This window comes from Melospiza melodia, chromosome 29, assembly GCF_035770615.1.
Source record: "Melospiza melodia melodia isolate bMelMel2 chromosome 29, bMelMel2.pri, whole genome shotgun sequence".
Lineage (NCBI taxonomy): Eukaryota > Metazoa > Chordata > Aves > Passeriformes > Passerellidae > Melospiza > Melospiza melodia.
In genome coordinates, this window is record NC_086222.1 from 6025367 (window position 1) to 6036015 (window position 10649).

At 57.4% G+C, this 10649-nt stretch overlaps 3 protein-coding genes across 6 annotated transcripts; 1 reads left to right on the forward strand and 2 right to left on the reverse strand.

The window, feature by feature from the left end:
- Positions 1–55: 55 nt before the first annotated feature.
- Positions 56–3818, reverse strand: RPUSD4 (RNA pseudouridine synthase D4). Of its 2 annotated transcripts, none has more exons than XM_063178583.1 (7): positions 3613–3810; positions 2480–2645; positions 2071–2272; positions 1790–1883; positions 1549–1699; positions 661–758; positions 56–521 (listed from the first exon to the last, which is right to left on the reverse strand). In XM_063178583.1, exons 1-7 carry the CDS (start codon positions 3769–3771, stop codon positions 336–338), a joined length of 1056 nt encoding a protein of 351 aa, XP_063034653.1. In that variant the 5' UTR covers positions 3772–3810; the 3' UTR covers positions 56–335. The 2 variants fall into 2 exon arrangements, with proteins under 2 accessions (XP_063034653.1, XP_063034654.1); XM_063178584.1 differs by having other exon boundaries at positions 378–521; positions 1549–1682; positions 3613–3818.
- On the forward strand, positions 3757–9366 carry HYLS1 (HYLS1 centriolar and ciliogenesis associated). The gene is made up of 2 exons (XM_063178585.1): positions 3757–3970; positions 8413–9366. Exons 1-2 carry the CDS (start codon positions 3848–3850, stop codon positions 9214–9216), a joined length of 927 nt encoding a protein of 308 aa, XP_063034655.1. The 5' UTR covers positions 3757–3847; the 3' UTR covers positions 9217–9366.
- PUS3 (pseudouridine synthase 3) lies at positions 4095–10569 on the reverse strand. 3 transcript variants are annotated; one of them, XM_063178579.1, is made up of 5 exons: positions 10533–10569; positions 7079–7512; positions 5378–5928; positions 4872–5062; positions 4095–4502 (listed from the first exon to the last, which is right to left on the reverse strand). In XM_063178579.1, the coding sequence occupies exons 2-5, from the start codon at positions 7463–7465 to the stop codon at positions 4213–4215; spliced, it is 1419 nt and encodes a 472-aa protein (XP_063034649.1). In that variant the 5' UTR covers positions 7466–7512; positions 10533–10569; the 3' UTR covers positions 4095–4212. The 3 variants fall into 3 exon arrangements, with proteins under 3 accessions (XP_063034649.1, XP_063034651.1, XP_063034650.1); XM_063178581.1 differs by lacking the exon at positions 10533–10569 and adding an exon at positions 10401–10505; XM_063178580.1 differs by lacking the exon at positions 10533–10569 and adding an exon at positions 10406–10477.
- Positions 10570–10649: the final 80 nt, after the last annotated feature.

Below are 10649 nucleotides of genomic sequence, written 5' to 3' on the forward strand. Positions count from 1 at the left end.
TACACAGGGACTGAGTCCCACGCAGCCAGAGCACAGAGACACACACCACCTTCCCTCAAGGGAACTGGAACCTTTATTGCTCACAGACAAGTTCAAAGCACAAATCAGGCAAAGCCCAACTTTCACCCAGCCGTGTTTGTCTCTCCTAGAGGCTCCTCAGTATGTCCAGCTGCTTTCCTGGGCCAAAAGCCCATGTAGGCACCCACTCTGAATCCAGCACTCAGCACTAGCACCGAGACTGCAGGCTTCACCCCACCACTGGCTCCAAGGTGGGCACAGCTGCTGCCACGTGCTGGAGGTGCGGAGATACACGGCACCATTCCAGTCCTGCCTCGTCAGTCCTTGGGGATGTCCAGCTCCAGCTTCCTCAGGGTTTTTTGGAAGAAGAGGGGCAGCTTGCAGACAAAGTCCAAGGGCTGGCCCAGGGGCAGGGAGAGGCGCTGGGCGTGCAGGTGCAGGGGCAGGTGCCGAGCCTTGCTCTGCTCCAGCTTCAGCCTCCTCAGGGTGAGCTCAGGAAGTTTCTGCAGCAAGGACAGAAAATGTTCCCCTCAAAACTGCAGCTTTGCAGCTGGGACTTGAAATCCCCAGCCCACGAGCAGCTGGGGGACACAAGGGGCCGTACCCAGCTCCAGCTGCTCCCCAGTGCAAGACCTGCCTTACCTGGGGCGCCAGTTTGCTCCAATGTGAGTATTTGTGATCCCCCAGGATGGGGCATCCCAAGCCATAGGCCAGGTGAACCCGGATCTGGTGCTTCACCCCTGAGGAGAAAAGGGGAAGAAGAGACAGCTGACATCCAGCTGGGCCAGGCCTCACCCTCAGTGCTGGACAAAGCCATGCTGGAATCACTGGCAGCCAGCACCCAGAGCTTTGTCCTAGAAATGGGACAAAGTCTTGTCTAATGACAAGTTCCCCCTTCCAGAGCTGCTGCTGACTGCACAGTGACACCAGCAGGGGTCTGTGTACAAATCACAAATGGGACAGGACTGCTATGAACGTGCCTTGAGCTGTTTTATTTTCCAGCATCAGTCTCATTCCATGGATCTGACAATGGGAAGATGCCAGCAGCTCACATCTCAGGCAGCACACCAAGAATTACATGTTACAACTCACTTTATAAGTTTCTTGACCAATCACAAAAATCAAAAGCACAATGACAGTAGTTCTGTCTAACCACTATAAGCACACGTGCCTTTGGTTAAAACAACGCTTGCTTATTTCCAATACAATACCTGCTTGTAAGCCTTAAAGCACAATGCACAGAGCTCCATTATTAAGCTTCAAACTTCCTAATATCTTGCTAGATAAACTTTTCTGTAGCTTAGAGAGTTATTCTAGACAAGCATTAATACACAGACCATTGTTCTATTTGTCTTTGCTTTTCTACAGCTTAAATAATTTTTCTGCTGACCAATCTCACGGCTGCTGCTTAGCTCTAACCCCAGTTCTGCTGCCTCTGAAGCCTGCCTTTTGCAGCTTCCCCAAAACCCTGTGATTTTATGGATTGCCACAGGCAGGGAGCAGATCCAGCCCCGGGCAGGCCCCACTCACCGGTGATGGGCTGCAGCTGCAGCAGGGAGCAGGCAGAGGCAGCAGCCAGCCGGCGGTAGCGCGTCACCGCGCGCTCGGCGTGCCGATCCCCGCGCGCCTTCACCACCCGGCCATCCTCCGGACACACGCGGAACCTGGGCGCCAGCGTCATCTGAGGGTGGCGAGAGGGGAGTTGGGGGACACAGGAGGGGATGCTGGGGCTGCCTGGCCAGAGTGGTGACTGAGGGAACACAGGATTCACCTTGTAGTGGGATTGGTGGCTCTTCACCTCCTTCTCCACAATGGGGATCTCCACAACGCCCTCAACAGGGTCTGGGTCCCCCAGGACAATTGCCCTGGAAAGGGAAAGCAGAGGTCTGTGGGGTGTGGCCCTCCCCTCAGCCCCTCTCCCACAACCCAGTCCCATAAAATGGTGCTGAAAGGGGGAAATAAGCAACACCCTTCTACAAAATCCTCACACCCCAGGGATTTTCCCCTCACCCTTTTTTTTAACAGCCGCATCTTCACTCACGCCTTTCCTACCAGTAGATCTTCTCCACCTGACGGGTTTTAAAGAGCAGACGGATCTTCTCTGCTGCCTCCTTGCTCCGTGCCAGCACCATCACACCCGTGGTCTCCTTGTCCAGCCGGTGGCAGAGGTGGAGGGGCTCAGCTCTCATGTTCTCCAGCATCTTGGCCAAAATGGGCAGCACGTCAGCGATGCAGTTCTTGATGCCGGGGCCACCTGTGTGACCCAGGGCAGCAAGGAGTCTCACCTCTTGTGCTCCCCATGCACCCTAAATCAGCCCAAAATGCCAGGGAAGGCCGAGATCTGACAGTGACCAAGCCCCTGGAACCTTCCCAGGGAAAGGAAACCCCAGCACAGGAAGAGCAGAGACAGAGGATCACCATAAGCACCACGGAGCCATTTCCATTCCCCACTCGCCCTCACCGTGCACAGGGAGCCCGTAGGGTTTGTCTATCACCACAATCTCCTCATTCTGGTATAGAGTTCTCTGCTTAAGGATCTTGGCCAGGACGTTGGGGTGAACCTGCTGCAGCTGCTGGCTCATTGCAGCGAGTTCCCGGAGCCATCGCTGCGTCGGGTCCTTGGGGATCTGAGGAGAGAAGGAGACTCCAGTGGTGGGGTTTAAACAGCTCTTGGCTCTCACACAGACCTGCACTGGCACCTGCAGCAACGTGCTCGCCTTCCCTGAGCTCCTGCTCCATGGCTGAGGGACAGCCTGGGATCCAGAGGGATCGGGACAAGCTCAGTCAGTGGCCTTGGGGAATCTCATGAGGTTGAACAAGGCCAAGGGCAGGTGCTGCACCTGGGCCAGGGCAACCCCCAGGATCATCCAGGCTGGGGATGGAGGGATGGAGAGCAGCTCTGGGAGAAGCCCCTGGGGTGCAGGTGGGGGAGAGCTGGACAGGCCCTGGCCCAGAACCCCCCTGTGCTGGGCTGACCCCCAGCCTGGGCAGCAGGGCAGGGGGGGATTCTGCCCCTCTGCCCCCCAGGTGAGACCCCACCTGCAGAGCTGCCCCCAGCTCGGGGCTCCCAGCACAGGGAGGAGCTGGAGGAGGCCACGGAGATGCTGCAAGGAATGGAGCCCCTCTGCTCAGGAGCCAGCCTGGGAGAGATAGGAGTGATTATCTGGAGAAGCTCCAGGGAGAGCTCAGAGCCCCTTCCAGTATCTAAGGGGGGCTCCAGGGGAGCTGGAGAGGGACTATGGACAAGGGCCTGGAGCGACAGGATAAGAGGGAACAGCTTCACACCGACAAAACACGGAGTTAAGAAGGGATACTGGGAAGAAGTTTTCCCTTTGAGGGTGGTGAGGCCCTGACGCAGGTTGCCCAGAGCACTGCCCCATCCCTGGCAGTGCCCAAGGCCGGGTTTGGAAGGAGCTGGGAGCACCCTGGGATAGGGAAGGTGTCCCTGCCCCTGGCAAGGGCGGAACTGGACGGGTTTGCTCCCATCCCACCCGATTCCTCACCACGAGTCCCGCTCCCCGTGCCCGCCCGCGCTGTGCACGCCGGGACTTGTAGTCCGGACACGCTGGGCCCAGCGGCCCGCACTCCGCTCACCTCTCGCTGTTGCTCCTCGCTCTTCCGCAGCCGCTCCGCCAGCTCCTCTGCCCGCAGAGCCGCCGTCGCCCGTGCGCTCCCGCAGACTCCACGCACTGCCCGGGACAGCCCCGCGCCGCTCCGCCAACAGCGCCTCGCCGCGCCGCCGCCTGCCGCCATCTTCTGCCTCCTTCTCCGCGTCCCTCTGCCGGCCAATGGCGGCGCCGCGGGTGCAGCACCGCGGAGCGCTTGCCCAATGGGAAGGTGCCGCCTGCTGAGCGACACCCGCGCTGGCCAATGGCGGCGCGCGGGGGTGTTTAAACCGCGGCGGCAGTTGCGGGCACAACGGAGCAGCGGGAGCCGCGCGGCCGGGTCGGAGGTACCGGGGAGCGAGAGGGGTGGGGGGTCCCAGCCCGCACAGCCTCAGCCATCCCCTCAGCGCTGCCTCACTGCGCTGGGGCGCTGAGCCCACTGCCCCCAAACCAGAACACACTACCGCTACGCCGGTTTTCTTGAGATTTATAAAAAATAGCACTGAAAAAACTTTTTTTTTTTTTTTTTCAATTACAGTAATTTAAAAAAAGGGTGAAGTGTCTGCTGCCCTCGTGCCGAGGTGCCCCGTCACTCGGCGTCCATACAGATCCTCTTGGGCAGCTGCTCGGGGGCTCCGCTGCTGCCCCGCTTGCCCTCGGGGGGCTCCCCGGCCCCGTCCCCCGGCAGCCCCGGCCCCTGGGGCGGCTCGATGCGGCCCCTCCGCACGAAGTGCTCGATCCGCGCCTCCAGCCCCTCGCACCGGGGCCGGGCCAGCAGGGGCTTGTAGGTGCGGGCTTGGACCCCTTCCACGAAGCCGCTGATCTGGCTGTGGAGCGGGGGCTGCAGCTCACCCCAGGGCACCAGGCTGCTCTCTGGACCTGTGACATCATGGAAAAACAACATTTAATTATCCCGTCCTTTCTTTTTTTTTTTTTTTTTCTTTTTCAAAGCAGTTAATCCTCTGTAATTCCCAGAATCCCATAATGGTTGTGTTGGAATGGACCTTCAAGCTTATCTTGTTCCGTGCCCTGCCATGGAAGGGACACCTTCCACTATCCCAGGTTGCTCCCAGCTCTGTCCAGCCTGGCTTTCAACACTTCAAGGATCCAGGGGCAGCCACAGCTGCTCTGGGCACCCTGTGCCAGGGCCTGCCCACCCTCACAGGGAAGAATTTCTTCCCAATATCCCATCTAACCCTGCTGTCTGTCAGCGTGCATTCCAAGTTATTCCCCCCAGACTCCCTTTACCATTTCTGCTGGCCACGGGAGCAGCATCCAGGCCTGCCAACATGTCCCGGAGCACCTGGGTTTTGACGGCGTGGCTGGCCCAGAGTTGCTGCAAGTGTGTCACATTGAAGCCTTGCACCTCTGGGTCGTAGAGCCACTGCAGGTCTGGGAACTCGCAGTCGTACAGGACCAGGGGGAACTCAACCGCCATGCTGGAGACAAGGAGGAGGAACCACAAAAAAGCTCAAGAACAATGGATCTGCCAAAACCAGCCCTAACCTTCACAGAACTTCCTTTCTGAGTAATAAGTAACTTAATTTTCACCAAATACCAAGGAGTACAGCTATCAAAACTTTGCTCAAGAGCAACAAAACAGAGATCCTTGTGGATACATTCCAGTGAGGCCACTGGCAGTTTGTTTCCATGCATGAGACTGCTTCATGTGTTGGCATGGCTTGCCAGCAGCACTCCAGGCCCAGCTCTTTCTCTGAAGAGCAGCCCATTGTGTTTTCCAGACCAATCCCTACCTGTACTGTGGTTTCCGCGGGTTCTTCTCCACGTTCAGCAGCTCATCGATGACATCCGGGCTCTCCATGCCCTGGCCAATGAGGAAGAGCACGGCCATCATGCAGCGCACTTGGTGGTACAGGAACGCCTGTCCCGTCACCTCGAACTGGCACAGCCGGAAGGGATCCCGTGGCCTGGCTTCTCCTCCCCTGTCCACCCAGGTCACTCTGGCGCTGAGGATCGTCCTCTGGAAGTTGAGCACCCCGTTGGCCACGTCCATCTTGCAGAGGTTGCGGAAGTCGTGGGTGCCCACGTAGCGCTGGGCCGCGCTGTCCATGAGCGCCACGTCCAGCTGGGCACAAGGGAAGAAGTAGCGGTAGGTGCGGCTCAGGCAGCTGAAGCGGGCGCTGAACTCCGGCCCCACGGGCGCCCAGGCCAGCACGCGGATGTCGGGTGGCAGCACCCTGTTGAGGATGTGGGTGTAGCGGAGCTCCTCCTGCTGCCCCTCGGCCTCGTGGCCGTTGAGCTGCTGCCCCTCCGGCAGGCTGGAGCGCAGATCCAGGGAGATCACCTGCAGAAATGAGGAAAGGCACGATTAGAGCGCGGATGGATGGGCGCAGCGGCGTGGGGAGCCAAGTCTTCCCACACCTCTGGGAAATAAATCCAGGATCTCCTACAGATGAAGGTGGCTTCAGTCAGGCAATCCTGCCATGGCAGAGCTGTGAGTGCCTCTGAGGACCCGAGCAGATGCCATGGATTCCATTAATAAAACAGGGAAAGTTGCAGGCTGCCTACGTAGCACAGTCTCGGAACGGCTTCATCTTTAGTCACGGGGTTGTAATGTGCTTCTTTTTTTTTTTTTTCTCAAGCTGGAGGTGATGACTCGAAGGCAGTAACAGCCTGGCTGGCCGGGAAGCCTGGTGTGGGAACAAGTTCATTCCCCCTGTGGGTGCCGTGTGCTGAAGTGGTGCAAGAGAAGGCACCAAATGCCCTGATTTCGTGTAGCTCATCCTGTGAAGGAGAGCAGAGCAGCCATTTGAAGTTAAACCTACGCCAGCTTTGCTTTCTGTGCTGGGAGGGAAGAAAGGAGAACCAGCCCTATGGTTGCCACCGAGGTTGCTCTCTCCCCAGCATCTCAGCCAGGCTCATGGCTCCATGCCCACCAAGCAGGCCAGCTTGCTTCCCTCCCTCCAGCTCCCACTCCCACGCTCCCTTCCGCTGGCTGCAGCTCCCCTCAGACCCTTCTGTGCAGGAATTCAGCTGCCTGATGCTGCAGGAAGTGAGCTGGTTCCTAGAGATTTTGGGTTTTTGTAGGGTTGGCAAGTTAAATCAGCTGAGAGGACCCTGCTGAGGGCAGGGCATCACCAAGCTATTGGAGAATCTGCAGCCTAAAACACATTTTATCCTCCTAAAACAGGGCCCTGGAAAACAACTAATATGGGGGGAAAATGGCACTAAAATGGATTCAAAGGCCTGAAATCATCATTGCACATGCAGGAAGCCATTGCCAGGTTCACTTCTAGGGTTAAGAGCTGATGGCTTTAAGGAACAAATCCAAGCAGTAATCCCATCAGGTCTCTATCCCCCCCAAGGAAAATCGACAGGAACCCCCACTGAGGAGATGCTGAAGCCCCCACTGAGGAGATGCTGAAGCCCCCACTGAGGAGATGCTGAAACTCCCACTGAGGAGATGCTGAAGCCCCCACTGAGGAGATGCTGACCTGCCCAAAGGCACTGACGCCCTTGTCCGTGCGCCCGCAGCGGTGGTAGTTGGACGTCTGTCTGTCATCCACCAGCCGTGTCTTCTTCAGGGCTTCAAAGAGCTTCTCCTCGATGGTGTTGGTGGTGTTCTCCTGGCTGGCAAAGCCCTGATAGCCCCAGCCCAGGTAGGCGATGCGCAGTGCCACGTGTCTGCGGCTGTGGGCAGCGAAATCAAAGGGCCGTTGTTGGCGTTTCCTGGCTTTCCCAGAGGCTGGAGGAGCCTCTCTCCTCCCAGCACCCTCCTTGTCCTCCTGGAGCTTCTCCTGCAGCCGCTTCACCTCCACTTCCAGCTCCTGCACCCTCCTCAGGAGCTGCTCGTGGTCAGTAGCCGTGCTCTCCTCAGCCATAGCCACCACCTTGGAGTGTCAGTTTGTTGCTGATGGATCCTTAGGGTCTGCAGGGAAAGAAAAAAATGGTGGATTTGCATTTTTATGTGGTTTTTATTAGATCTCTCGGCTTTTCCTGCAAAATAACTGCTACCAACAGAGTCAGTCTTTACTGTCTGAGCCCCTTGGAGAGCACAGACAGGGCAGGGCCACTGGTGCTTAGCTCGGGCAGCTTCATTTCACTCAAATCTCTTTTTTGGGCTCTTCAATCACTCCTCTTCCCCCAGCTGATGGGATCTGCTCCGTCAGCAGCAGCACGTTCGCGGCGAGCCGTCACGGAGCCCTTGTCGTTTTCACACCTGCATCCCCGCTGCAGACAGCGCGCTGACGGCTGCCACTCATCCCGCCCTGCCATCTGCTCCCACTGCTCCCAGCGCACTTGCGGCTTTTCAAATTGCCTTAAAGAGATCCCAAACCTGTGCTGAGAGTGGAATCTGTGTCTGGATCCCTTTTTGTCACAGGGCTGGAGGTTTACTATCACCAGACTCATAAATGAGCATCTAAACACACTGCACTGAGCCCTTCCCTCCTCTGGAAGTAAAACAACCTCTTGGATGTCTCTTGATTAAATTATGACTCAATATTGCGGGTTTAGAAGCAGAGGTACAAGGAAAGACCATTAATCTCTCACCCAGTTCATGGAACCTGCCCTCTGTTTTTCCATGAGCACTTAATTTATCATATAATTAATTTTAGTGTAGTTTTCTAGCAGGAATTTAGGAGTTGTGTTTGTATTACTGTAGGGAAGAGCCTTCTGCTGGCAGCAGGAGGTTTAGCAGTGCACTGAGAACACCCCCAACCTAAATCAACACCCCTCAACCCAAAAACTTGAGCATCAGAACCCCTTTGACATCTTTAGCCAACCTGAATGTACTGCAGTAAATTAACCCTGATTTCTTTTTCTGCAGAATCCACCCAGTTTGGTGGGAACCATGGAGAAGGTGCGAAGAGCAGAGCGCAGGGAGCAGCTGGCAGCTGATCTGAGCCCGCATAGCTCCTGGCAGGGATACAGCGACATGCCATCGTGTTTCCAGGATGATCCCTATGCTGACTCATCCATCGTTTCTGGCACACAGTCAGACCTTCCCATGGATCAGAGGGAAGCGAGGAGGTTGGTGATGAAGAGGAAGGTGCTGAGGCACAGACCTGATGGAAGGGTGGAGGTCTCCGAAGAGTCACCGAGCATCAAGTCAGATATAAACACCTGTCCATGGAACCTGGGGCATTCCAGGACTTATATGGAGGACGCCATCTCCGAAGGGGGAACAGAGACCACCAGCGGCAACTTGGAGGACTTCCTGCACTATGAGGATGATGAGTGGTTCCTTGAGGACAGGCCCTACTCTCTCCTGGGGGATTTTGGGAGCAATACTGTATCCGAGCGTGCCATGCCCCGCGAGCGATCGCCCGTGGTGCCCGCTTACATTGCTCCACAGGCCGAGAGAGTGAGGAGAACTGACCCGGTGGCCAGACTCAATGCGTACAGGCAGGACTGGCAAAGGTTCCGCTTTCCTGGGCAGGATTCCCACCAGGGCCTGCGCTGGGCCATGCGGACGCAGATGCTGCAGTCGGGGCTGCCGCGCCAGGCGCAGAAGCGCCTCGTGCCCAACACGTACCAGGTGCCCACGACGAAGAAGCGCGACTCGCTGCGCTTCGGCGTGCGCTACGACCTGGCCCACTGCAACATGCCCCGCCGGAACACCACCTCCTAGAGCCACAGCCCCGCTGCTTGCTTCTCCTCAACATCCTCCCTCGTCTGGAAAATCCCCCGGTGCACTTCAAGCAGCTTAAGTTTTGGTGTGGAGGAGGTTTTCTTTGCAATGTCTCGGCAGTATCTTTCTCAATAAAGCATTTGCAAAGATTCCTTATTGTTCTGTCGGTTCATTAGAAACACTACAGGAAACATCCATTATTCCAGACTTATCTCTGCATCACCTAACTCTGCTGTCTTTGCCTTATTTTACCTCGTCTTTAAAATAAAGGAGCTTTAGGATGGAAGCAAGGTATTATTAGCACTACTAGTAGTGTTATTACTATTCCTAGTGTTAATTTTTTTTCAAGATATGGGAATGGACTGAAAAAGTGGCAGTGCTGGTGCAGTAAAGGGTCCCTGAAAGCTCAGTGAGATGGTTGGAAAAGGGAACAGGATGATGGGAAGAATGTGACAGCTGCAGCCTGGAATTACGTGTCCAGCCTCCCCTGAACCTCACTGGGAGGTGATCCCAGATGGGGGACAAAGAAGCTTGAGGACCTGGCTGTTGCCCCACAGTGAAGGGGTTCTGGCATCTTGGGGGACATTCCAGGTTGGAGGTCCCCAACTCTCCAGCACCCTATGGATTCTCATCCATCTGTGAAGGGGTCTTTGTGCTCCAGAACCCTTGACACCCTCCCCAAACTCTTATAGGGGACAGCACCCCAATCCTACAGCCTCCCTGTTCCTTCAGCACCCAAGGGCCCCTTCCCTCCCCTCTCAGAGCCTGTGAGGTCCTGACTGCAGCAGGGGCCCCTTCCTGCTCTACAGGGTCCTGTCCTCCAACTCCCCAGGGACCCCACCATGCCCACTATAGGACAGTCTCTGTTCCCCAGAGACACCCAAAACCTTATGGGGCCCAGTGCTGGCACCATGTAGGATCCCTCTGTGCAACTGGGCACTCTCACTGCCCTATGGGGTCCCTGTTCCCCAGCACCCCAGGGACCCCCCAAAACTCCATGGGATCCCTGCATCTCCATCACCCTGGGGACACCTCCTTCCCTCTTGGTGTGCCAGGACTCAGCATCCTACGGGGAGAGGGACACAGCCCCCAAGCCCTGCTGGAGACAGGGACCCTCCCTCCTCCATGGTCCCCAGCTCCGCAAGGTTTCCCAGCACCCTGTGCCACACAGGAGCCCCCCAGACCTTACAGGGACGAGAGCTGGCACCGTGCGGAGTCCCCGTGTGCAGCAGGGCACCCTCACCGCCCTGCCAGGAGCCGGTGCCCAGCTCCCCGAGCACGCCCTCCCACCGCGGGCCCCGCCGCCCGGGCCGTACCCGCTCCCGCCGCTCCGGTGCCGGATGTTCCCGCCCCATCCGGCGGCCCGGCACTGTGGGACGGCTCCATGGCGGGGGCGGAGCGCGGGCTGCGCGGGCTCGGCCCGGCGGGCGGCG